The following is a 27094-nucleotide window of genomic DNA, read 5'->3' on the forward strand; positions in this document are numbered from 1 at the left end:
TAATGGCCTGGGGCTCCAGATGAACCCAGGCTACTGCAGTAAAATAATTTTTACTTGCAGTTTTCAGTCCTTGAATGGTTTTTTAGTGGTCCTATTGATAAAATCCAAAATACCTCACATCTGTATTTGTCAACAAATAAATCAGGCAGTGCTGTCTGTCTATATTTTTGGATATATTTTCCCATTTCTTTTCCATTTTACAGAGTTGGTACATTTTCATAAATAGTGGACTACAGTGAAATGTTTCTTTAAAACATATACAGAATGGCAGCCTTTGCGACATATTGATATGATAGTAAAATCTACATTTTCCTTAAACTTTAAATACCTACATGTACAGCATATATCACATGGAAAGTTCATTAGAGTATGAGCTGATAACTTGTGTTGATTTGTCTCGGCTGTCTGAGCGCACATCAGCATCGCGCCGGTCCCGGTTGCTTCTCCTTTGGTTGTTTAAGGCAAAGAGGGAATAATAAAGTGGGGTGCAAAGATAAAGTGGCGTGACTTCAACACAAGGACAAACACTCGTCTTTGTTTTCAGTGCGATTTCCATCACCGTTCTGCCTTGAACACACACCACTGGAGGTATGAGGCAGAGGACCCACTTAGGCTAAGGACAACAAGGCAGAGAAGAGCAGTGTAAGGAAAGTTGTTTCTAAGAAAATATGGGAAAGGTAAAAGAATCACAGTGGTTTTTTGTGTTTTTTCTTAAACTTTCAAATAGAAATGGTGGTGGAGGTGGGGGGGGGGGGGGGGGGGGGGGGGGGGGGGGGGGTTCAGTGCAGAGGAGCACTGGCTTTACTGTGAGCCTCTACTGAATGAACAAGTTCACTGGAGGAAGCTCGTTTCCACAACTTGTATTCACAATCTCATTCTTTTGGTCTCCACTCAAAGCCTGTGACGATAGGTGACTGTAGGAGCATAGACCAACCAGTTGATCAACAGCTTTACTTTAACACTTAGCCCTCTCTTCACCACACTAGACTATCACATGTTTTGCATCACTGCTAATGCAGCATCAATCCATCTGGCAAGCTCGTGCGTCATGGCCTCAGACCAGTAGGTGCTCATTTTTTTCACACTCAGCTGTGACCTGCCCTAGTGCATGCTGCAGGTCAAGGCTCGAGGAAGCCATCAAAACCAGGTCATCTGTGATTTTCTATAAAAACCAAACCACCAAACCTGACACCCTCAGGTGGGTCTAGAAATTTTGATAATAAAATTATGAACAGAATCATTCACAAAGTTGCCAGAATCCACCGCCCACTGGGAACGAGCCCGATTGCAGTACACGGAACTAGAAAGCCCACCAACAGCCCCCTGATATCCCATAACCCCAAATCACCCGTCACAATCAAACGCCTTCTGTGGTTGAGCTTTATATTTCTAAAATATGGACTTAACTCATGCATTTATCGTTTGTCTAATAGCTATAGCAGAACAGTTTTATTTTGTTCCGCTGTGTCTTTTTGTGCTGAAAAATGTACCAAATGGGGAACTTTTTGCCCTGATTTATCATAAACAACGCAATAGTCAACAAAAAGAAGAGAGAAATGTAAAAAAAGAAAAAGAAAACCAATATTATGCTAAATACAAACCAGATCAGAAAGCATAAAAAGAGACATAAGTTGATGTCCGTTTGTTTTTTGTCTGCAGTCCACGGAGGAAAAGGTGCCTTTAAATTACATTGGATATAAGTTGGTTGTGTTCTCCATATGCAGTCCTTTAAGACTGCTGATCACAGTCAGTCCTCACACAGGGTCTGTTCTTGATTTAAAAGGTCCTTCAGAGTAGCACACGGCCACTGCTGCTACCCAATATATGTATATATATGATAAATATGTACACACACAAACAATCAAATGTGGATCATCATTTGGGTTATGTAGGAAAAAAAAGTCTTTTTTCCCTCCATGCATACATCTACTCATGGCTGCTCTCACTCGAGGGGATAAGCATGTGAACTCGGTCACCTCGGCTCTTTAATGCTTCGTCCTGTCCTGCTGGTCCTGCAGTCATGGATGTACCGGTAGACTCTGACAGAGCAAACGTTTTTTACACATTAGTCTCCAGCCCGTTCATGTCAATGGAACAGTGGTCCTTGTCCCTGTGTTCTCTCTTGTGGTGAGAGGCGTGAGCGTGCTTCTTCTTCTCTACAGGTCGAATCCCCTCCTCCAGCTGGATCAGGCGAGCCACGTCAGGGGAAAGGTGGTCCTGCTTGCTGCCCGGTGGAGGCGGCTGGTAGCAGCCGTTCTTCTGGTTCTGGTAGTTCATCATCTGCTGGATGCTTATCATGGGTTTGGTCTCACATATAAGAGGCACCTAATGGACATGAGAATGAACAAAAAGAAGTGTCAGAATCACTTAATAAACAGGCAACACCCACAAGAACTAAAAATAAACAGCAAATTAAAATTGTGAATGAACTGAGTTTTTATGCAACAGGAAAGGATTTTATGGTCTTATTGGCCTTATTCAGCTCCCCTCATCCCCACACTGTAAAAAAAAAAATCTTAATATAAAAGTATTTTACTGTGTATTTTACAGTTTTGTACTGTTCTTCCAGAATATCATTAAATTCACATAAATAGACTGTGATTTTACATGTCAAATGTAAATTAACGTAAAATCACTGTAATGTAATAAAACATAATTTTCTTGTTTTTTAAATGTATTTGTCTGTACATGTGCATATTTAGATTGTTAAAATACTTTCACAAATGCATCATAATTTCACAAATATTTGTCCGTTATTTGAAAGATTGAACTGTTAAATTCAAATGTAATGCTATGGAAAAATATATAAAATGATTCGTATAAACTTTTTCTACATTAAATAATTATTATCATTATTGTTATTTAGGGCGATCGTGGCTCAAGAGTTGGCAGTTCGCCTTGTAATTAGAAGGTTGCCGGACGCTCTCGGTCGTTGTGTCCTTGGGCAAGGCACTTCACCTACTGGTGATGGTCAGAGGGGAATTATAAAGTGGAATTGGAAAGCGCTTTGAGGGTCTCATAAAGCGCCATATGAATGCAATCCATTGTTATTTAAACCAACTGCTAACTGTATATTTCTGTACATTTAAGTATTATTATTCATATTGCTGCATTCATTGACCTTTTTTATAGGTAATTTCATTGTTTAATCACATTAAATTGTTCCTAATTTAATGTTTAAAAGCACTTGAAAAAGGCAAAATCCCATGTAAAATAGGGCAACAAAATGTATTATCATTACTGAAAATAAAGTTATTTTCTGGTATTTCCTGGTATTATTTTGGCGCCCCAGCTGCTGGAATATCACTGTTTTTTTTAGAAAAATTTTTTTTACGGTGCACCTGGTCATGACAGATGACCACCCCCTCTGACTCTGGTTCTGCCGGAGGTTTCTTCCTGCTAAGTCAAATTTATTCATTCTCACACAACAGCTGATATATCCTGGGCAGTTTAGGGTCCAGGATCTTGGAAGAGCCAGGGATTTAACCCTTTAAAATTATGAACAATGTACTCTTTATCTTGACCACAGATCCTAAAAGGTGCATACAGTATGTGCAAAAGTTTTGAGCCACCCCTCATTTCTTTTTATTTTGTTCTTCAGGCTTTTTGAAAGTCTTCTTTGACTGTTTTTTCACTCCTTTTCAATCCAGTCCTTATAGCTGACTATTTTCAATGGATGTCTTTTATTTATTAAGCTACTTAACACAGACTCATGTATCGTTTAAGTGTGGACTGGAATCCTGTGCATTCTGGTCCCTACAAATGAAAGATACTAACATCTTCATCTCCAGTGTTCCAGATCAGCCTACTGCGTTTCAGTTTTTTGTGCCAGCGTCTCCAAAGCATACATAATAGCAGGTCTTACTACCATATTGTAAACTTTCCCATTTATATTTGCTGCTGTGTGCAGGTGAGATTAGGAACTATAGAAAAAGAGGCATGCTCGTAGAATGACAAAGTAAAATGAGATATTTAAAGAAAGACATTAGCAAAGAAAGTTGGTTAGTCGGGGAGACGAAGTAGACAGGAGTACTGGGAGGCTGGCGTGTGGCAAACACAGATGGCAAATGCAAAGAAAAAGGCTTATAGGGATTTTTATGTGAGGCTGGACTAAGGAGAAAAGGACTTGTATCGATTGGCTAGATGGAGAGATTGTGCTGGAAAAGATGTGTTGCAGGTTAGGGTGATTAAGGACAGAGCTGGATATTTACTAATGAGTGAAAAGTGTGTTGAGAAGATGGAAGGAGTACATTGAGAAGGTGATAAATGAAGAAAATGAAAGATAGAGGAAGGCACATGGAGGACAGTTAGCGCAGAGGATTAGTACGGAGGAAGCAAGGGCAGCTATGAAGAGGATGAAGAGTGGGAGGGTGGGCAATAAACCCATCCATGACCCAGCGTTAGAGGTTCTTGTCCAATATTTTCTGGTACTGGCCCCTCACTGTGGTGTAGCCGTCTTATACTCTCAGCAGAAAAACAGCCGTAAAGCATAATGTTTCCACCTCTGTGCTTGACTGTGAAGATGGCGTTCTTTGGGTCATACTCAGCATTTCTTTTCCTCCAAACATGATTGGTGAGTTGATGCCAAAGAGCTCGGTTTTGGTTTGATCTGACCATTCAGATGTTCACTGGAAAATTAAAGACAGAAGTGTGCATGTGCCTTCTTGAGCAGCGGGACCTTGTGGCAGAGAGGTGCACAAGTCTTTGAGGGGCAAGTCTCAAGTGTATAATGGATGAAAGTGACGTTCTATTGTCAGATAAACACCAACTAGTCCCACTATAACAATTTGTTATGTGTTATATGTGCTGTGTTGATGCACCACAGCATTTAAAGTGATGAGAGCGTACTCACTCAAGAGGGCTGTTGCAGTTAAAAAGAATAGACACAAGTAAAGCAAAGTGAAAAACTGCTCAGTTGAAGTCGATAAATTTACACTTTAAACTTTATTGCTTGTTACAACCGGATGCAGGATGTTAACTAACCTAGTTTGTAGCTCAACTTTCTGATTCATAGGCATCTCTTCACCTCACTAAGTGACTGACTTATTACCGGTAACAGTCTTTGTCGCTTTGTTACTGCTATCTCTCCTCGAGTGTTGTTTGAAAAAAACACTTTAATATCTTTTGTCTGTGAAGGTTCTCAGTCATCCAGGTCATGGTGGTCTAAAGAGCTTGGAAAGAAAAGTGTCTGGACGTCTCTAATATCTTACTATATGTATGGACAACAAAGATTTAAGAAACATTTCATTTATTTTACTGTGCATTTACTGTACTATGCAACCTTTGGAAAGGGTTGTGTAAAAATCTTTATGACATTTAGAGTCCTCGCAGCCGATTAATTTAAAAACAAAAATTCACAAATTATTAGCATATTCAGAACATTTCCTTAACTAACAGAGAAAAATGCACCGTCTCATGAAACAATGTGCAATTCAGGGCTGTGGTCTGTCCCTTATTTACATCTTAATTTTACCCTTTTACATGGATAAAAAATGGTTTTCAAGACTTGAGTCCCAAACCTTGAGTCTAAGTCAAGTCTGAAGTGTTGCGAGTGCAAGTCGCCATCTCTGCCTTGTGGGCACTGCAAGACTGCACTCCATTAGCACCAATGGTGTTGCTGGTGACTGTGGTCCCAGCTGCCTTCAGATCATTAGTTCATTCATGTAGTTCTGTACTGATAAACCACCTTTCTCATGATCATCCACAACCCATCAGGCAAGAGCATGGAGCTCCAGACTCAGAGTGGTTGATGGACATTTTGTATTTCTTCAGTTTCTGAATAAATTGCACCAACATTGGACAAAGGATATTGAAAAGGATATTGATCAGTGTATTGAAGGAGGACAGGCAGAGGGCTGGTGTGACAAAACAAGATGCTAGGGACAGAGTGAGATGGATGCAAAAACACACAATAGCACACTATCAGTTATGGATTGGCCTCCCCTGAGGCCAGACCTCAACATTATTGAAGCAGCGTGGGATCATCCAGACAAAGAACCAAACAAAAGGCAGAAACATCCAAAGAAGAGTTTTGAATGTCCTCCAGGCCCAGAGAACTATTAGTGAAGACTACTTAAAGAAAGCTTGCCTAAGAGAGTTCAGGCTGTGCTGAAGATGAAAGGTGATCATACCAAATATTGACTCTTAAGCTCATTAGAAGTATAAAAACTCCGCCTTTTCTTCATATACTGTATTTCGATCTGTTTTTGTAAATGCTTTTTTTCCATTTTCCTACCAAGATAAAAAGGGGCAGCTCAAGATGTTTGCACAGTAATCTGTGAATAGCTAGTCATTACTGCATATACTCTCTGCTAGAGTTAATGCATTGACAGCTATGACAGAATTGGCTATAAGCATCAAATCTACTTTCTTGCTGCTTGTTTTGCTGCCCACCATTATCAGAATAATAATGTGCAGACTAATAATAATCCCCGGTTGGCTCCCTTTAGTGATGGCAGATACAGTAAGTACATTTTAGCCTATTATTATAGTAAAATGCTGTGGTTATCTAACATGTTTTTATCCATTATAAATGATTTGTTCATAATGTTAATACACTGCTAATATATAAGCTGAGTCATATCTCTCTCTTGGCGCTCTTTTTACTAGAGCTGTGATTTACTTAGCCTTGATTATCGAACAGAATTTGAGGAAGTGGAAATTGGTGGCCAATCACAAATAAAAGTTGTGTTTTGTTTTTGTGGTTTTGCAGTTCCTATTCCTCTGCTTCCAATCTTTCTGCTAAGAAAAGCTATCCAGGGAGAATACTTAACCGCATGAGAATAATATCTAGTTTTTACTTTCATACTTTCATCAAGAAAGTAAATAAAGGGTAAATCTGTTGTACTCGTTTTGGAGTTTGGAGTGTATGGAAAAGGAAATATTGCCACATTCGGTTTTCTGTCTGTCTTTCAGAGGAAGACAAATGCTACTATAGTTAGGTCAGGAAGACCTTGAGAAAACAATGCGGGGATTGCTTGCAGCATCGAGGTCCGCTGATCTAACCTTAGATGTTCTCACCTGTTCTCCCTCTTTCACAAAATCCTTCCTGCAGATATGAGCCATGATTCCTGTGGCCAGAGCGTCGCCCATCACATTGACCATGGTCCTGAATCGATCCCTACACGACAAGGTCAAAAGTTATTCGCAGTGAAGACTGATGAAGACCGTGGTTTATACACCCTATAACAAGTTAGTGTGTATTCCTGATATTTTGCTGATTGTTGCTTTTTTCAACCTCTGTGCAAGAAGCTAAGAGTTACTGGTTTTTAGCTATGATGATTGCTGTTAGAGAAAAAAATGAACCTTTACTTACAAAGCCCAGTCGACAGCAATGATGAGAGTGATGTCATCAGTGGGCAAACCCACAGAGGTCAGCACGATCACCATGGTAACAAGACCAGCCTGTGGGATTCCAGCTGCACCGATGCTGGCGGCCGTGGCAGTGATGCTGAGAGAACAGAGAGAGAAAGTCGGGTACGTTTATCTTCAAAGGATATACAGGAACACGTCCTTATATATGACCTCCCTGAAATGAAGGTGCAGATCTGTTTGTGAGCACTGAAACCGCAGGGATGGAAAAATAAAGCAAACATAGGGACCGTGGAGAACTATAATTCTGAATTACTTTAATACATACTGTATGTGCCATGCATAACTGTTTTGCTTCTTCTTCAGTGCAGAGTGCAATATAGCTCCAATTACTCATCCGTACTTACTTGGCAGCAGCAGTTTCAGCAGATTGATATTTTGTCCACAAATACACACGATCAGCTTATAAGAAGGGCATGAACTAATCCAAAGCTGGTGTATGGTAAGATAATTTAAATACGCATCACTCCCCTTAAACAGTGTTTGCTCATTTTCTACTCTAGCATGACAGATGCTGAAAAGTGGCATGACATAAACATTTCTGTGAACACTGGGTCCTTGTTTTCAGAAGTAGAAAAAAATAGGCTCCAGTTTTCTAGCTTTTGATTTTTCTAAGCAACAGAAAAACTATCCCAGCACATTGCTAGACAGCATAACCACGCTCTTAGAAAACTGCCTCCACCTCCAGCTTTTCTTTTCTTTTTTTTGCTTCTAACTGACTCACTTTAAATTAGATCCCTAAAAAGGTTAATATTTTTTCTATTATTTGTAGCAGTCACGTTACATCCTCTGGGGTTTAGAAATGAAGCCAGAGGAGAAGTGTGAAAAGCAACAGTTACTAAATGGCCACTTGAGGCTGCCTCCAAAATGAGTCAGTTCACAAGGATATCCAAGGATATCCGTTAATGGATTTAGCTTGCTAACCAAACTAAGAAACATTAGTGTAGCCAGTAGCGGTTTTTGATATGGGCAACATGTGCGGTTGCCCAGGGCGGCATCTGCAAAAATTTTTGTGCTCATGCTGCCCCGACATCAGCCAGCACATTTTGGGAATGGCATAGGCACCGATCGGCTTTCTATCGCCCATTTGCTGGGAGTAAGGTCGCCCTCCCTTTGCAGGGTGCGCCTGCTGCTTGCAGTTGCAGCACAGGGAGGAGAGAGCGGGGGATTCACTGGCTGGCTGGAGCAGCATCTAATAACCAGCTCGCAAAATAAAACAAAATAAAAACAAAACAACAAACACGAAAACACCAGACATTATGATACAGACTTATAATTTGCAACAATGTTTTTTTGAAATTCTATTCAAAAAGTGAGCGCGAGAGCCCTCGGTGCGCCTGCTGCTGAAGTCAAAGTAAACCTTATTATCATCTCTGCTACATACAGTCCAGCATATAGAGAGACGAGGCTCCAGTTACAGCAGTGCAAGTAAACAAACACTAAATATAAGAAGAGTTAGAAAATTAGTAAACACTTTAGGACTCGGGGTAAAGGGATCAATAACAATTTAAAATTTACAGTTTCATGATTTAAAGTCTCACACACAACCTGTCGAAAGGGGAGGGGGCCGTGCTGCTTCCAAGTAGAGCACATTTCATTCATAATGTTGTAAATCCAAGCCCATTATGTATTCATGATTTGTTCCTGGGTTGTGCGAAATCCCAGAAAATAAACCCCAGACAAAGCGAATCTGTGAACTAAGGTGTAGGTCTATTAGGGAAATGTTGTGGTGATCCTCGGGCTGAGGATGGGTGTTCATACTGGAGTGCAAAATTAAAATGGAAGATGGACAAGAAAAGGTCAAAGCCATCAGGTGCTCAGTTTAGAAAAAAAGAGAAACGAAGAGGAGGAGAAACGAGCAAAAGATGCAGGTAAGCAGATGTGTCATTGGATAATGGCAGGTCATCCTGAAACAATCAGAATCAGAATACTTTATTAATCCCTAAGGAAATTATGTGGGTTACAGTTGCTCCAAGAAGAAATGGTAAAAATAGCAACGTTATGTTACAGATTTTACACACTTAAGAAATAGCACTAATATATACAGATCACTCAATTATAAAAATCAAGGATTAACAGAGGTGATTATAAATAAATATTAAGAAAATTGACAAGAATATTCCAGAGTAGAAAAGAGTGTGTGTAAAAAGGGTGTAACTATTGCAGTGTTTACAGTGCTTTATATGGAGCAGTTGTACAGGGAGATGTCCACGGGCAGGAATGATTTCCTGTGTCGTTCAGTGGTGCTTTTTGGTGATCTCAGTCTCTCACTGAATGCGCTTCTGTGACTAGCCAACACGTCATGGAGTGGGTGGGACTTATTATCCAACATTGTCTTTATCTTGGACAGCTTCTGCCTCTCAGACACCACCCTATCGAAGTCCAGCTCCGTCCCCACAACATTAATGAGCTTGTGGATCAGTTTATTTAGTCTGTTGGTGTCTGTGACCCTCAACCTGCTGCCCCAGCATGCAACAGCATAGAGGATAGCACTGACCACAACAGAGATGCAACAAGATAACATCAATTAGTAGGGATAGTGAAAAGGTCTGTTAGCCACTTGACTATGATTGCAAACAGCAGACACTGATGTAGTTTACTGAATCGTTTGGACTGTGTTCAGCACAATATTAATTAGTCATCTGTGTAGACAGCGAGGTTATTACAGTTAACCTAAACTAAATTAAAGCTAGATGTGAAAACATTTAAATTAACTAATGTGGCAAAGAGAAGACTCAGCTAAAAGCTTAACACTGATACGATTTTGTGATCTTAGAAAACAAAGCATAATAAGAATACAGGGATGTTTTAGTATTTTTGTAGTTTGTTAAATTTTAATACAACTTGTCTGATGAGGCATTGATGGACTTTGTTATTGAGACGCTAGATGTCGATAACACAGGTACATGTGTAGTAGTAGGTACATGTGTGACTCAGGTGCTTGAAAAAGTTCTGTGTTTTTATTGGAACATTTTGCGAAGTCCTACCTCTGACAAAGTAATTGAATACACTTAATTTAAAACTGAAACTAATAAGAAGTTAACAAAAACTATGTATGTTCAAACAATAGAAAACAAACTGAAACAATAATCGTGTTAAAGTTTTTACAGTATCTGAAGATCCCAAAGGAACGGCATCAGAATTTAAAACTTTTCTGGAAACCCATGTACGTGACTTCTTGTCACGATCACAAGCTTCTCTTTAAAGCCTGTATATGCTCCCAGTAAGAAAGTATCTAGTATCTAGTATCAGTTACTCTTTTTAAACTATACGCAGAGAGCATCTTTCCTACCACCCATTTTTTTCAGCTCACAGAGAAACAAGCTTAGCAGCGTCTCATCTGCAGTTTGTACCTATGAAAAATAGCACAATCTGTCTCTACTGCAACCATTTAAATGCTGCTGCACTGCTAATCCAACAAAATGATATATTATATAACAATCTTAATTGTAGAACTACATATTTTAGTTATGTAAAGTTTCAGATGCCTTGTCCACTACTGTGGAGAAAGAATTAAAATATTTTGGGACAGTGACGGTTTTGAGCTTCTGGACTTTTGAGTGCAATTTGACAGCTTTCTCCTGGAAAGAACAAGAGGTTGGGGTTCAGGTTGGGCTAGCATGCAGATGGAGCAGCTACGTGGTCAGTAGCCAAACCGCGCGAACAGGATGCAGAGGGGGAAAAAATATTATAATTCTCCGTGACAAGGGAGCTGAGTAATACAGGTCATATGGGTTTTACTGCCAAGGGATTATGAGGGAGTGTGCACAGACTGCAGCCATGAAGAGGTCTGCTCTTAACATTATTACAGTAGGACATCGATTCAGAGGAGGGACAGGACGTTTCCCTTAGCCCGAGCCTGGAGGGGTTGGTGGTGGTTTGCTTACTTTTGACTGAATATTACAGAGCTGTGGTGTTGGTAGGATGAGGCCTGTCAATATTTTTTCTGTCTGTCTGTTTTCCCCCAGGGCTTCCAGACTGATTTAGCAGAAATCAGATCAGACTAAGAAGCTCACATGAGGCGTAATCTTTGTGACATTTACATATATGTGTATCTAGTAAATCCCACAATATTTTTATTAATTCAGAATTAAACTGAACGTGTGACATTATTATTCACGTTGCAGACAGAGCACCAAAAACATGCCTGCTGTTCATTTTTAACCCATATAAATTTCTCCCCGACTGCTGAGATATAAATATCTCGTTGTTGAATGTAACATATTTTTAAAATTCCGTTTTATTAAGAGAAATTAAGAGAGATTCAACTTCTTACCATGACTTTGAATTATACTAAGACAAGAAATAAAGTAAGTGGTTCTGTAATAGCTCTATAATTCCTCCCAATCAGTGCCAGGCTCCCAGTTACAGAGTTAATTCTCAGGCATTAAGTGGCAACTCTATAATTTAACAATAAAATAATATAATTTCTCTGAGATTTCTTTTAAATACGACTTAAATTAAATCTGAGTAAATCAGTGTTTAATGAAGTTTTTGTAGTGGTGGATTTTAGTACCTTTTAACAGACATCTGCACACCAGCTGACAGAAAGAAGATAAATTATCTGCGTTTAATGAAAACACCTTTTTTCTTAGCAAGTACTACAAATCTGGGGGTGAGCCTGACAAGATTTCCAAATGAATTTGAATTTTACCACTGTGACTTCATGAAGGTTCAATTTTGATTAAAGGATCTGTAGTTTGAACTATCCTGACCTTTAGTCCTAGGCAGAGAGCAGATCCCCAAGGAATGAATTCTACACTCAAAAAATTATTTAAGTCCAAAACGCTGGATTACACATAAAGTTTGTGTAATTTTGTAAGATAAATACAATATAAAATGTTACATTTAATGGAATCATGTCAAAATGTACTTGTCACCTTTTTTCCTTAATGATTGAATATTTTAATAAATAAACCTCTGATTTTATATATTTCATTTGTGTTTTACCTACAACTTTTTGCTTCGTGTTTATGAGCGGAAACAATAATTTTGGAGTGTGCATATAGGCAAATGTGTTTAAACTCTACGTTGTTGTCCACAACCACTATCCGCTACACAAACCATTACACAACCACTATCTTACTAAACATTTTAGAAAATGTTTCCAGATGGACAGGAGCCACTGTGTAATTATTTTAACAGAATGCATTCATTAAATTCATAACATTAAGTTAAGATGGCGCCGGTGAGGTCGGCTGCCGTCACGACTGCTCCGACCACTTTTTCTTTGTCTTTGTTTTTTAAGTTAGTTTTCAGCGTTTCTAAATCGGCAAAATCATCACCATTGGGTACATTAGGTATGACAGTGACACTCTTGTTTCTATTGGTATACAATGTACTCACAATTCGAAGTTTTTAACTCCGGATCCGAGCTGGCCGAGTGAGATCTCGAGGGAGAACAAAGGGAAGCGGCGGCGGCCTAGAGGGAAGCGAGCCGGCGTCAGGAACAGGCTGAGAGCTCGTGCACACCGCACACCTCTGCCTAGCATCCTGCTCGCCAACGTCCAGTCACTGGAGAACAAGCTTGACGACCTCAGGGCCAGGATAAAGTTCCAGAGAGACATTCGGGACTGCAATCTCCTCTGCTTCACCGAGACATGGCTGAACCCAGCGGTGCCGGACCACGCCATCCAGCCGGCCGACTTCTTCTCGGTTCACCGCATGGACAGGACACGGGACTCGGGGAAGTCAAGGGGAGGCGGCGTGTGTTTAATGGTGAACAACAACTGGTGCAACAGTGCGAACGTTGTTCCTCTCACACGCTCCTGCACACCAAATCTGGAACTACTGTCCATCATGTGTCGTCCTTTTTATCTACCTCGGGAATTTACATCGGTCATTGTAAGTGCCGTTTATATTCCACCACAAGCGGACACGGTCACCGCCTTATGCGAGCTGCATGAGGCACTCACACAGCACCAGACACAACACCGGGACGCTGCGCTTATTGTGACGGGGGACTTTAATAGCGCCAACCTCAAACGCGCAGCGCCGAACTTTTATCAACACATCACCTGCCCCACCAGGGGTGAAAGGACACTGGACCACTGCTACACTACGGTCGAGGACGGCTACAAGGCACAATCCCGCCCCCCGTTTGGCAAATCTGATCACGCCGCCATCTTCCTCATGCCAAAATACAAACAAAGGCTGAAACAGGAAGTTCCGGTTCAGAGGAAGGTCGCGCGCTGGACGGATCAATCGGTGGCCGCGTTACAGGACGCACTCGATGACGCAGACTGGGGCATGTTCAGAAACAGCTCCGACGATGACGTCAACGTGTTTACGGAAGCGGTTGTGGGATTCATCGGGAAACTAGCGGATGATACCGTGGAGACAAAGACTATCACAACGTTTCCCAACCAGAAGCCGTGGGTGGATAAAACCATCCGCAACGCTCTGAGATCCCGCACCGCTGCCTACAACACGGGACTCATGACGGGGGACATAGACCCGTACAAAGCCGCGTCATATAACGTGTGGAGGGCGGTGAAAGAGGCGAAGCAGCGCTACGGGAGGAAACTAGAGTCACAACTCCAACAGAGTGACTCTAGGAGCCTGTGGCGGGGACTAAGGACAATAACGGACTATAAAGCACCAACAACCGGTATGACGAACGCGGCCGTGACTTTGGCAGACGAGCTGAACACTTTCTATGCTCGCTTCGAGGCTGCAGCTAAGGTCTCCAACAATGCTAGTGTTAGCGGCGCTAACGGCTGCAGACAGGAAGATACTGCCAGCACCGGAAACGTGCTCGTCATCTCCGAGCATGAAGTAAGGAGAGCCTTCAAAAGAGTGAACACCAGGAAAGCAGCAGGACCAGACGGCATCCCAGGTCGTATCCTAAGAGACTGCGCATACCAGCTAGCTCCTGTGTTCACTGAGATATTCAACATCTCTTTATCTCAGTCGGTGATCCCCACATGCTTCAAAGAGTCCATCATTGTTCCTGTCCCGAAGAAACCCCACCCTGCTTCTCTCAATGACTATCGCCCTGTAGCCCTCACCTCAGTAGTGATGAAGTGCTTTGAACGCCTGGTCAGAGACTTCATCATTTCTTCACTACCAGACACACTGGACCCACTACAGTTCGCTTACCGTCCAAATCGTTCCACAGACGATGCCATCTCTCATCTCCTCCACACATCACTCACTCACTTGGACACTAGAAGGGGGAATTATGTTAAAATGCTCTTCATAGACTACAGCTCTGCATTTAACACCATAATTCCCTCCACACTCACCACCAAGCTGGAGCATCTGGGACTCAGCTCATCTATGTGTCAGTGGATCTCCAACTTCCTAACTGGCAGACCACAGGCAGTAAGGATGGGCGGACATGTCTCAGCCTCCACCACTCTCAGCACTGGAGCCCCCCAGGGGTGTGTTCTGAGCCCCCTGCTGTACTCTTTGTACACATATGACTGTGTGGCCACTACCAGCTCCACCACCATCATCAAGTTTGCTGACGACACCGTCGTGGTGGGCCTGATCTCTGATAACAACGAGACGGCCTACCTGAAGGAGATTAGGAATCTGGAGAACTGGTGCCAGAGGAACAACCTCCTTCTAAACGTCAGTAAGACAAAGGAGCTGATAGTGGACTTCAGCACTAAGCAGGAGAGGAACTACCAGACCCCCGTCATCAACGAGTGCCCAGTGGAGAGAGTGGACAGCTTCAAATACCTCGGAGTTCACATCACGCAGGACCTGTCATGGTCCTGTCACATCAACACCGTGGTGAAAAAGGCCCGACAGCGTCTCTACCACCTCAGACGCTTGAGAGACTTCCAACTGCCCTCCAAGGTGCTCAGGAACTTTTACTCGTGCACCATAGAGAGCATCCTGGCGGGAAACATCTTAACCTGGTTCGGGAACAGCACCATGCAGGACAGACGAGCTCTACAGAGGGTTGTGCGGTCAGCTGAGCGCACCATCCGCTCCGAGCTCCCTGACCTGCACTCAATCTACAGCAGGCGGTGCTGGACCAAGGCCAGGAAGATCGTGAAGGACCTCAGCCATCCCAACAACAGACTGTTCTCTCTGCTGAGGTCAGGAAAGCGATTCTGCTCCCTGAAGACCAACACAGAGAGACTGAGGAGGAGCTTCTTCCCGCAGGCGATACGGTCTCTCAATCACACCACCACACAGTACTGACCCACACATGTGGTTCTTACACACACACTGGACTTTCTGGACTTTGTTTTTGCACAACACTGGTCACTATATTCTTCATTTCCAGTTAATACTTGTACAGCTGCTGTTATTGTGTATATATTTATTTATATTTAGATTTCTTCATACATTCTTATATAGTTCTATATTGTGTATTGTGTATTTTGTTGTACAGTTATTTTATTTTCAACTTTAATTTATATATTTTATCTTATTCTTCCCAGTTAAATTTACCCTTCATTCTAATTTGTGTTGTACAGTTATTTCATTTTTAACCTTAATTTATATTTTATTCCTTCCTAGTTAAATTTACCCTTTTTAATTTTTCATATTTATTTCCTTTCTTATTCATAGCCTTTCCTTTTTTGTTTTCTTTAGGTCACGAGCAGTTGTCCAAGCATTTCACTACATATCGTACTGTGTATGACTGTGTACGTGACAAATAAAATTTGAATTTGAATTTGATGTGTAAAATGCAATCTCTTCTTTTATTCCAATACATTTATTTAAGCCATGCAAGAAAGTGAGCGAAATTATAGAAGCAGCTGTTAGAAAATGGTTTAGTATGTTAGTATCAATCCAATACCAAGTAAATACAGGGCCAGGATTGCAGATACCAGGTACCAGTATTTTTAACCTATAAGAGCATGTAGTGGAGAGCAGTGTGTCGTGATTTAAGAAGTGAATAGTCACACCTTTCAGCTTCTTCTACTTTTTGGAGAACTGAAATGTAAGTGTGCCTGTCTCTAAAGCACTTTGGGTCAGCTTCTGTTGTTTAAAATGTTTAATTTCCCCCCAAAACGCTTTATTTAACACAACTCAGTGAGCTACATACTGAACGAAATATCGATCCTATTGCACCAGTATCAATCCGATACCAATACCAGCGTTGGTATCAGTACTATCGATGTTTGGATTGATCCACCAACTTCAACTGTGCACATTTACTTGCTTACATCCCATTATGAGTTAGATTTTTTGACTTGTGATGCCCCTTACCTGATGGTGATGATTTGCCCAAAGTCCAGTTCGTAATTGTTCACTTGGGCGATGAAGATGGCTGCCACGGCCTCATAGAGCGCCGTACCATCCATGTTGATGGTGGCCCCGACCGGCAGCACGAAGCGGATGATGCGTCTGTCGATATGGTTGTTCTCAAGGAGGCACTTGAAGGTGATAGGCAGAGTAGCAGAGCTGCAGGAGGGAAAGAAAAGTAGGCAGTGTAATCAGTTGTGTTTTAGCAGGAAATGTCTCTTGGGTTCAAGCCACTGACAAAACAAACAATAAAAGCATGAATAAAGCAAGTAGCTCCTATTTTTCTGTGTAAAGTGGGAACCTGTAAGCAAGGAAATAATACAAGTATGCTGGATGAAGATTTAGGTTTTTAGATGTCTTTCTTTCTTTCTTTCTTTCTTTCTTTCTTTCTTTCTTTCTTTCTTTCTTTCTTTCTTTCTTTCATTTAGCCACAAACCAACAAATGATAAACTGAACAAATCAAGCGATCAATTAACTGGAAAATAACATCCTTATTCCTTCCTGGAAGATCCGACTGACCTCGGAGATAGTGAGAGGGTCGTCTGTTCTCCTTTAGAGACAATATAAAATCTTTCTTTCCTAGTGCACTACTAAGAGAAAAATTATTTTTAGTGTACTGGACTTCATTTCTTGCTTTCTTTTTGTTTTCTCCTGCAGGCAGCAAACATTTACAGTCCTTAGAGTTTCTCAGAACACCACCAGAGCTGTAGCTGAAAGAATACAGGTAAACTTCACAACTGAGAAACACAGTGCTGCTGCTGCTTTTAGACTGGTTTATATATTATCAAACTCCTTGTAGGTGTTTGGGATTCTGGCTTACTCTTTTTTCTGTTTGGTCATACTTTGCAAACACTGCTCGCGATTCAATAAACCTCTGTCGACTTAATGAGTTTATAACCCCTGATGTGACACTGCTCAGCGTGACTGTTATTGTTAGTTTTAGTGAGGACAAGTAACAAAAAGATTTCCTGGCTATTCTGAACACATGTTTGTGGCATTGACCGTGGACTTAAATGCAGTAAACACACTAAAAGGCTGCGAGTTGCAGCGTGGTTGGAAAGAAATATATCAGTAAACACAGTGTAAAAGACAGCCCTGAGGTGGAGTATGATGTTAGGGTTACAGAAAAAAAAATCACCAACAAACATCCATTTAATTTCCTCTATTTTCGTTCCTAATAGAGCATAAAAGCAATTTTTCTTTGGCCTTGGCCCTCTCTTTGTGTTGATATTTCTGCTGGACCATAAATGGAGGCTTATACAGATTATAAGGTGGTCATCATTGTTTTCTTTTCTTCTGGGAAACATCCTAATGGCATGGAAAAATGTAATATATGAACATTTACCAGTTATTTTTTTTCTTTCTTTTTCTTTGAGACCCTTTGAGGTTATTTTGCATATACACTCAACAAAAATATAAACGCAACACCTTTGTTACTGCTCCCATTCCCCATGGGATGGACGTAGAGACCTAAAATTCATTCCAGATACACAATATAACCATCCCTCCCAAACAGTGGTCACAAATCAGTCCAAATGTGTGGTAGTGGGCACATCTGCTATATTGAGATAATCCATCCCACCTCACAGGTGTGCCACATCAGGATGCTGATCTGACATCATGAGTAGTGCACAGGTGTACCTCAGACTGCCCACAACAAAAGGCCACCCTGGAATGTGCAGTTTTGTCTCACAGCAAAATGCCACAGATGCCACAAGCAATGAGGGAGCGTGCAATTGGCATGCTGACAGCAGGAATGTCAACCAGATCTGTCGCCCGTGCATTGAATGTTCATTTCTCAACCATAAGCCGTCTCCACAGGCGTTTCAGAGAATATGGCAGCACATCCAACCGGCCTCACAACCGCAGACCTCGTGTAACCACACCAGCCCAGGACCTCCACATCCAGCAGGTTCACCTCCAAGATCGTCTGAGACCAGCCACCCAGACAGCTGCTGGAACAATTGGTTTGCACAACCAAACAATTTCTGCACAAACTGTCAGAAACCGTCTCAGGGACGCTCAACTGCATGCCCGTCGTCCTCATCGGGGTCTTGACCTGACTCCAGCTCGTCGCCGTAACAGACTTGTGTGGGCAAATGCTCACATTCGATGGCGTCCACAGGCCACAATTGACAATCTGATAGACTCCATGCGACGATGTGTTGCACTGCATGAGGCAAATGGTGGTCACACCAGATACTGACCGGTTCTGGGTCCCCAGACCCCCAATAGCGCAAAAAACTGCACATTCCAGGGTGGCCTTTTGTTGTGGGCAGTCTGAGGTACACCTGTGCACTACTCATGATGTCAGATCAGCATCCTGATGTGGCACACCTGTGAGGTGGGATGGATTATCTCAATATGGCAGATGTGCCCACTACCACACATTTGGACTGATTTGTGACCACTGTTTGGGAGGGATGGTTATATTGTGTATCTGGAATGAATTTTAGGTCTCTACGTCCATCCCATGGGGAATGAGAGCAGTAACAAAGGTGTTGCGTTTATATTTTTGTTGAGTGTATGTACCACAAGAAAATGCTACGAAAAAAGCCAGCTGAGTTTATATGGGACATAAAGCCTAACACTCCCCCACATGGTAAATGGCCTGTATTTGTATAGCGCTTTACTTGGTCCTAAGGACCCCAAAGCACTTTACACTATACACAGTCATCCACCCATTCACACACTGGTGATGGCAAGCTACATTGTAGCCACAGCCACCCTGGGGCGCACTGGCAGAGGCGAGGCTGCCGGACACTGGCACCACCAGGCCCTCTGACCACCACCAGTAGGCAACGGGTGAAGTGTCTTGCCAAAGGACACAACGACCGAGACTGTTGGAGCCAGGGCTCGAACTGGCAACCTTCCGATTACAGGACAAACTCTTGAGCCATGATCGCCCCCACATCAAAATTCTGACACAGCTCAGCCACATTAGCTCCACAGTGTGTTAAAATTACAGGATTTTTATTGTAGTGGGGCATTCACATCAAAGAAAAATGTAACTGACTAAATGTAGTAGGTACATGTGTGAAAGAAGTCCTGATGATTCATTTACAGACACAGTTTTTAAATAAAGTCTGTGTGCATTTGTCTGCGCATCAAGCTTTATAATAATAATAACAATAATTTAGGACCTCTAGATCTGCAAAGTCATATGCTTTACCTGGAGGAAGTGGCCAAGGAGATGAGAAGGGCTTGTAGAATGCCTCTTATGTAAACTATGGGGCTTTTCTTGGTGATGAAGAAGTACATGGCCGGGAGGATGAACAGTCCGTGCAGCACCAAGCCCATTACCACAGTGATGGCATAAAAGCCCAACTTCTTCCCCATGGCCGAAGGGTCGTCCATCTCTAAGATCTTTCCAGCCACCAGAAACACAATACCAAAGGGGAAATACCTGCAGAAAGGAGGAGGGAAGGACTGCTGAACACAGTGATACTAATATTAGCATGTTGACATATTTAATCCAAACAATTTTAATATGCTGGTGGTTACTAGTTTCAAGGACCTATGATCTTAATATAATGTGTAGGATGCTAACATTTGCAAGTAGTGGACAGATAAAAGGCTGCCAATAAATGACCAGTCTAGCATCGTTACAATAAACCTTCACTAGATGAAGGCTTTAAAGTGGGGCATGTCTGTTTCACCTTTTTTTTGTAATCCATCCAATTGTTGTTGAGACATTTACCTAAATACGAAAAAGTCTGATCTAACTAATATCAGAATATTTCAAATTTAACATGCCGGAGAGTGAATGGCAAACAGTGCTGGTTTTTTATCAGTGTTAGTTATAGTTGATCAGTAAAACTTCACAAATGTTGTTACTTTTCTTGTGTTAGGGGTTTCTTGTAAAATACTGCTCTTACCAAATGACAATGGCAACAATTTTCAAAACCGCCTCATTCAAACTCTGACAAAAGTTGACCAAAGCACTTCCGTTGGGTCCCATTCTTCCCAGCATTATTCCTGAATGGGAAAAGGAAAAGAAAAATATGCAAGCATGCAACTGCAGGGATGTTTTCAACAGTATTAAGTGATAAGAATGGAAACATTTGTTTGTTCCCTGCACAGCACAGAATGAATGAAGATGTTGAACCAATGGTGGGTGGAAACCAAAATCATCGGCCCTTTGAGGCCTCACTTAAGTTTGCTTTTTTGAGATATATATTTATGCATGTGCATTGTGGATGTTAGTGCGTGTGGGATTCATGTCAAACACCCACCCATGGTTGCAGAGAATATAACGATCCCCAGTACATTCATGCCTTCGCTGGTGCCGGGAGATGTTTTCACGATGACGTCAGGAGGTGGCGTTAGATCCAGAGAGAAGTTCTGGGTGTCGGTGCCATTGTCATCCTGGATGCCATAAATGTAGACCCTCCGCGTGGTTGTCTCATCCAGGAGCTGAGCGACTGTCGGTTTGGGGATGAGTTCTGCGACTCTCTGGGTTCGATACTTGAAACCAAAACAGAGCACAGTGAACGTGACATACCAGACTCTTACATGATAATGAAACACGCTCATTCGTGTTTGCATTCTCGCACGGCAACAGATTAATTTTATTCTTTTTGCAAATGCGTTGAAATAAATGGACAATAGAAGATAATATAAAGAGGCATTGCAGTTTAGATTAAAGATTAGGGGGTAACAGAAATCTATGCTTTCAGTATTTGAGCTTACCTGTTGAAACGTAGCTTGGACCAAGTTGGCTGGAAACATGTTGCTATAAAAGAAAATTTAGGGAATTTGTTAATATCTTTCAGTGAAAAGCAGACACATTGTAATGGATCCAAAGTAAAATGTAGGTTAACAATCCCAGAAATGTAATCAATGCAGAGAAATAGAACAGTTATAACTTTGCTTTAACAAAAGCTATTTCTGTGTATCTCCTCTTTTTTATATTGGCTTTGATATTACGGGTGTATAGGAATTTCTTTTACTTATGTATTATTCACATTATTTTATTGTATAATGCCTTGGTGCCACTGGATTTTAACAAGTCTCACACTCATACATTAAGACAAATGGTGGGGGTCTAGTAAGGAAGCTGGGGGGAAGCACAGGAAGAAACTTTTGTCTCTTCGAGGACTCTGGGAGGTAGCAAGGGAGTGTGAACCTTAAGGTGTGAAACAGCTGTGTACTGCCTTTTGTTCCTGAAGAAGGTATTTAACTGAGAGCCATGCTAGGCTCAGGGAGACTCTGCTGACCTGCCCCGCGGTCATGCAGGCTCTCCACAAGCTTGGTTGTCTGTTCTTTGTGTGTTTTGATTAAAGAATGTTAGCTACCGCTCGTCTGCAGGCTTTATTTAAATGGAAAACTTCCACAACATGGGGTAAATCTTTCCTGTACATCTCCTCCCTGTGAAATTGGAATTGATTAAATCAGAAATTCAAAGAAGGACGACAGCTTCTTTATGGATTCTGCATCATTACTACTGTGCAAGAAGTCTTACTCTAATAAAATTACACTGAAAATTTGCTTTGTTGGTAAATAGACTTTTCTGCATCAGTCCTATCAGTCCTGACAAATGAAAATCTCCACATCTCATATCTCTGAAGAAAAGAATATTGAGTTCTTCAGTTCTTGAGCTGCCACAGAGTGGACTCAGGTGCACGGACAGATGAAATCTGAAGACAGAGGAGCAGGAAGAATGGGGACAGTAGAAAATAGAGAACAATCTCTTTCTGGAGAGGAAAACAGATGCCCACCATCCATCTAGGTGAAATGAAACCGTTTAAACCGTGTCTGCCGTCTATCGTGATGGGAAATGTGCGATCGTTGGCAATTAAAATCGACGAGCTCTCAGCACTGGTACGGAGTCAGAGGGAATACCGAGAGTGTAGCCTGATGTGTTTCACCGAATCATGGCTGCACCAGGACATTCCCGATGAGAATGCTTCCGTGGAAGGCTTCCACACTGTTCGGGCGGACAGGGACAGCATCGCTAGCGGTAAGCGTAAAGGAGGTGGGCTTGCTGTTTTAGTTAACAACCGGTGGTGTAACCCTGCCAACATAACAATCAAAGAAAGGACTTGTTGCCCGGACACTGAACTGTGTGCTGTTGGACTCAGGCCGTATTATTTACCCAGGGAATTCTCTCACGTCATCTTGGTGGCTGTTTATGTTCCCCCCTCTGCTAACCCCACAGCTGCATGTGACACTGTCCACTCTGCCATAGCTCGGCTACAGACTCAGCACCCGAGTGCCTTTATTGTGATCTCGGGTGACTTCAACCATGTATCACTGGACAATACACTACCAACATTCAAACAATATGTGGACTGTCCCACCAGGGGAGAGAAAACTTTAGACTTACTGTATGCTAACGTCAAGGATGCATACAGCTCCTCCTCCCTCCCCCCACTTGGTAGGTCAGATCATAACCTGATTCACCTCACCCCCCGCTATGTGCCAATTGTGAGGAGGGAACCTGTGACCACCAGGACTGTTAGGAGGTGGTCAGAGGAGGCAATAGCGGAACTACAGGGCTGTTTCGAGGTGACCGACTGGGAAACACTCTGTGAGCCTCACGCCGAGGACATCAATGGGCTTACTGAGTGTATCACAGGCTACATAACTTTCTGCACCGACTCCATTGTTCCAGCTCAGACTGTTCATTGTTACCCAAATAACAAGCCGTGGGTGACTAAGGACATCAAAGCCCTCCTCAACAACAAGAAGAGGGCTTTCAGAGGGGGCAACAAAGAGGAGGTGAGGAAGATCCAGGTGTTACTAAAGGACAAGATCAGAGAGGCTAAGGACAATTACAGGAGGAAGCTGGAGTGGAAACTCCAGCAGAACAGCATGAGAGAGGTGTGGAGGGGCATGAAGACCATCACTGGATTCAGGCCAACCAACAGCAGGGGAGCTGAGGGAGGTGAGAATAGAGCCGACGAGTTGAATCTGTTTTTCAATAGATTCAACACCACAGTGTCTGCTCCCACCCCCACAACCTCACCTGCAGTCAGCCTGGAATCCAGAGCCACACCACTGTGCCAGCCTCTCTCTTCACATGTTGCCTCCTGTGAGATTCCTGACACCCCTCCCCCACCCATCACCTTCACTCAATACCAGGTTGAGATGCAAATGAGGAGACTTCACTCAGGCAAGTCTGCTGGACCAGACGGAGTGAGTCCCCTTGTCCTCAAGGCCTGTGCCCCCCAGCTGTGTGGAGTCTTTCATAAACTGTTTATGCTGAGTCTGAGTCTGCAGAGGGTCCCGGTGATGTGGAAGACATCATGCCTCGTCCCTGTACCAAAGACGCCTCGTCCCAGTGGCCCCCAGGATTACAGGCCCGTGGCACTGACCTCCCACATCATGAAGACCCTGGAAAGGCTCATCCTGGACCAGCTGCGACCCATAGTAAGACCACATCTGGATCCCCTTCAGTTCGCTTATCAGCCTCGTCTCGGAACAGAGGACGCCATCATCTACCTGCTCAATCGTGTCTACACCCATCTGGACCAGCCGGCGAGCACTGTGAGGGTCATGTTTTTTGACTTTTCTAGTGCTTTCAACACCATCAGGCCGACCCTCCTGGGTGATAAGTTAGCAGCGATGCAGGTGGATGCTTCTCTGGTGTCCTGGATTGTTGATTACCTGACAGGAAGACCACAATATGTACGTCTCCCACAGTGTGTGTCTGACAAGGTGATTAGCAACACAGGGGCACCACAGGGGACTGTCCTCTCCCCCTTCCTCTTCACCCTCTACACCACAGACTTCAGCCACTGCACAGAGACCTGCCATCTTCAGAAGTTTTCTGATGACTCTGCGGTGGTTGGATGCATCAGCAGGGATGATGAGACAGAGTACCGGGCTGTGGTCGACTCCTTTGTCACGTGGTGTGAGCAGAATCATCTGCAGCTCAACGTGGCAAAGACCAAGGAACTGATCGTGGACTTCAGGAAGACCAGGAAACACTTGACCCCTGTTTCAATCCAGGGGGTCAGTGTGGACATTGTGGAGGACTATAAATACCTTGGAGTACACATTGACAATAAACTGGACTGGGCTAAAAACACCACAGCACTTTACAGGAAGGGCCAGAGTCGTCTCTATTTTTTGAGGCCACTGAGGTCCTTCAACATCTGCCAGAAAATGCTGAGGATTTTCTATGAGTCTGTGGTGGCCAGTGCGATCCTCTATGCTGTTGCATGCTGGGGGAGCAGGCTGAGGGTCGCAGATGCCAACAGACTTAATAAACTGATCCGTAAGGCCAGCAATGTTGTGGGGATGGAGCTGGACTCCCTCAAGGTGGTGTCGGAGAGGCGGATGCTGTCCGAGATAAAGACAATGTTGGATAACACCTCCCACCCACTCAATGACATGTTGGTCAGTCACAGGAGCTCGTTCAGTGAGAGACTGAGATTACCGAAAAGCACCACTGAACGACACAGGAAATCATTCCTGCCTGTGGCCATCTCCCTGTACAACGCATCCACTTAACACACTGTTTGCTGCTACAACTACACATGTTTCTTTTCCAAATATTTATTTATAAGTGACTTATGTATGTATGTATATATATATGTATATATTGTACTATTCTTAGTTAGCGTATTGTCTGTCTTGTCTTAATGTTGGTTTAAAATGGAGCACTGTAACAAAAAATAATTTCCCCCAGGGATCAATAAAGTATTCTGATTCTGATTCTGATTCTGATGAAAGGTTGTCCGACAAACTCATTCAAAGGATCAAAGATAAAATGAGATACGTTGGTTAATGACTATATATTTCCAGGATGAGTTATTGATAGAGCATCATAAACTCTAAGTATGACTAATATGACTAGTCCTCTCTCTGTTTTTGTCATGTAATAAATAGCAAATGAGTCACTGTATCCTTACACAGTGTAAGCTGGGATGTGGATTGGCCCCACGTTCATGCAGACCACAGATTAATATAAAGTAAGTGAGCAGACCTGCATCGTGATCACTGTAATTTAATTGTCAAAGTTTGGTGTTTTTTAAATAAGTTTTTTTCTGTAATTCAGTTTCGACCACTGATTTAAGAGCTGAGACAGCACAGCGACAGGTGTCTAGTAGCACTATATCCTGACAGAAGAGGAGGGTCAGGTATTTAAAAGGTATTCTTTTTTATTTAAATAGAAGTTATATAAAAAGCTAAATATGCTTTAGTTTATGAATTATCTGTAACAAAAAATTAAGTAATGAGCAGATGATTTTTATTAAAGTTGGACAAAGACTACGGTGCAAAAGATGGTCCTGTTAAAAGGAAGTTTTTCCGGTTAAAAGGAAGTTTTTCTTTCCCGCTGTCCCCACAGTGCTTGCTCATAGGGGGGATCATACAGTTGTTGGGATTTTCTTTGTTTTCTTTGTATTATTGTAGGGTCTTTACCTTACAATATAAAGCGCCTTGAGGCAACTATTCTTGTGATCTGGCACTGTATAAATAAAACTGAATTGAACTGAACTGAATAGTTTACATGCCTAAATGCATGGAATTTCTGCCATTTAATATGCTGATTATATATTTATGTTAAGATGCAGTTGAACAGGTTTACCTAAAATGTGACCAAGCCACTGAGCCACAGTGTCTTTAGGACAGAAGACAAAGTCAGGTTCCTCACAGCACATCATTGCTGTTCCACGATATGTAGGAAGGAAATCCCAGATACTACACAAACATGACTAATAACTTATAAAGTATTTGTTTTTTAAGTCAAGAGCTGCTGGGATCACTAAATGCACAATGAATGACGAGTGAGTGGTCTAATAAATACAAAAGAGTTATGAGGTGCCCTTTGTTTACGTGCAGATACTGCCTGTGTAGTATTCTGTGCAAAGAGACTACTGTCCAAGGTCTGCGTTGTATTAGTGCTGCTGGTAAATCCCACAGTGACACAGAATTTAAACCACAATCAGAAATCAACCATCACATTTAAGATGCAGTGAGATTAAAAGCCACACTGCATCTGGGTACGTGTACATTAAGAAGAGTGACGTTAAAAACCATATGGCAAAGATTTCCAGAAACATTGCAGAGTGAGTCACAAGACTGCGGTGAGTATCCTGCACAGATCGGACCAGCGGGATATCCAATCAGAGCAAAGCTGGCTAATGAAACACTCTGACCCCAGGGTTCCCCTAATAAATCCAAGAATGCACATATTCTTACATAGCATGCTCATTATAGATGCTTATCCAACACATTCACACACGAGCACTGACAGTCGAGTGATACAGCAGGCCTGCATGATAGATGAAGGCTGTAAAGAAGCTTTGCGGGATAAATCCAAAGCACAGCTGTGCTCTGTAACCCCCCCTCAAACACACACACACACACACACACACACACACACACACACACACACACACACACACACACACACACACACACACACACACACACACACACACACACACAGAATCTGTGAACAACAAAGCTTTACCACTGCACATGATCAGGTCATAGATGGATTTCATAGGCTTGGCCAGTTTATTACTCCCTCTTATTGATAGTGTGACTGGAAGTG

The 27094-nt window shown here is 42.4% G+C and overlaps 1 protein-coding gene across 1 annotated transcript in view; it reads right to left on the reverse strand.

The window, feature by feature from the left end:
* Nucleotides 1-760: 760 nt before the first annotated feature.
* Nucleotides 761-27094, reverse strand: part of slc1a7a (solute carrier family 1 member 7a) — a 47262-nt gene continuing 20928 nt past the window's right edge. Inside the window, exons 4-11 of the mRNA XM_076876768.1 lie at nt 21277-21319; nt 20820-21051; nt 20463-20562; nt 19757-19990; nt 16549-16743; nt 7316-7450; nt 7021-7120; nt 761-2325 (exon numbers count right to left, since the gene is read on the reverse strand). Of these exons, the coding sequence (XP_076732883.1) occupies nt 2059-2325; nt 7021-7120; nt 7316-7450; nt 16549-16743; nt 19757-19990; nt 20463-20562; nt 20820-21051; nt 21277-21319 (1306 nt within the window). The 3' untranslated portion in view covers nt 761-2058. The remainder of the gene's footprint in view (nt 2326-7020; nt 7121-7315; nt 7451-16548; nt 16744-19756; nt 19991-20462; nt 20563-20819; nt 21052-21276; nt 21320-27094) is intronic.

The sequence above is a fragment of the Maylandia zebra genome, linkage group LG18 (assembly GCF_041146795.1).
Source record: "Maylandia zebra isolate NMK-2024a linkage group LG18, Mzebra_GT3a, whole genome shotgun sequence".
Lineage (NCBI taxonomy): Eukaryota > Metazoa > Chordata > Actinopteri > Cichliformes > Cichlidae > Maylandia > Maylandia zebra.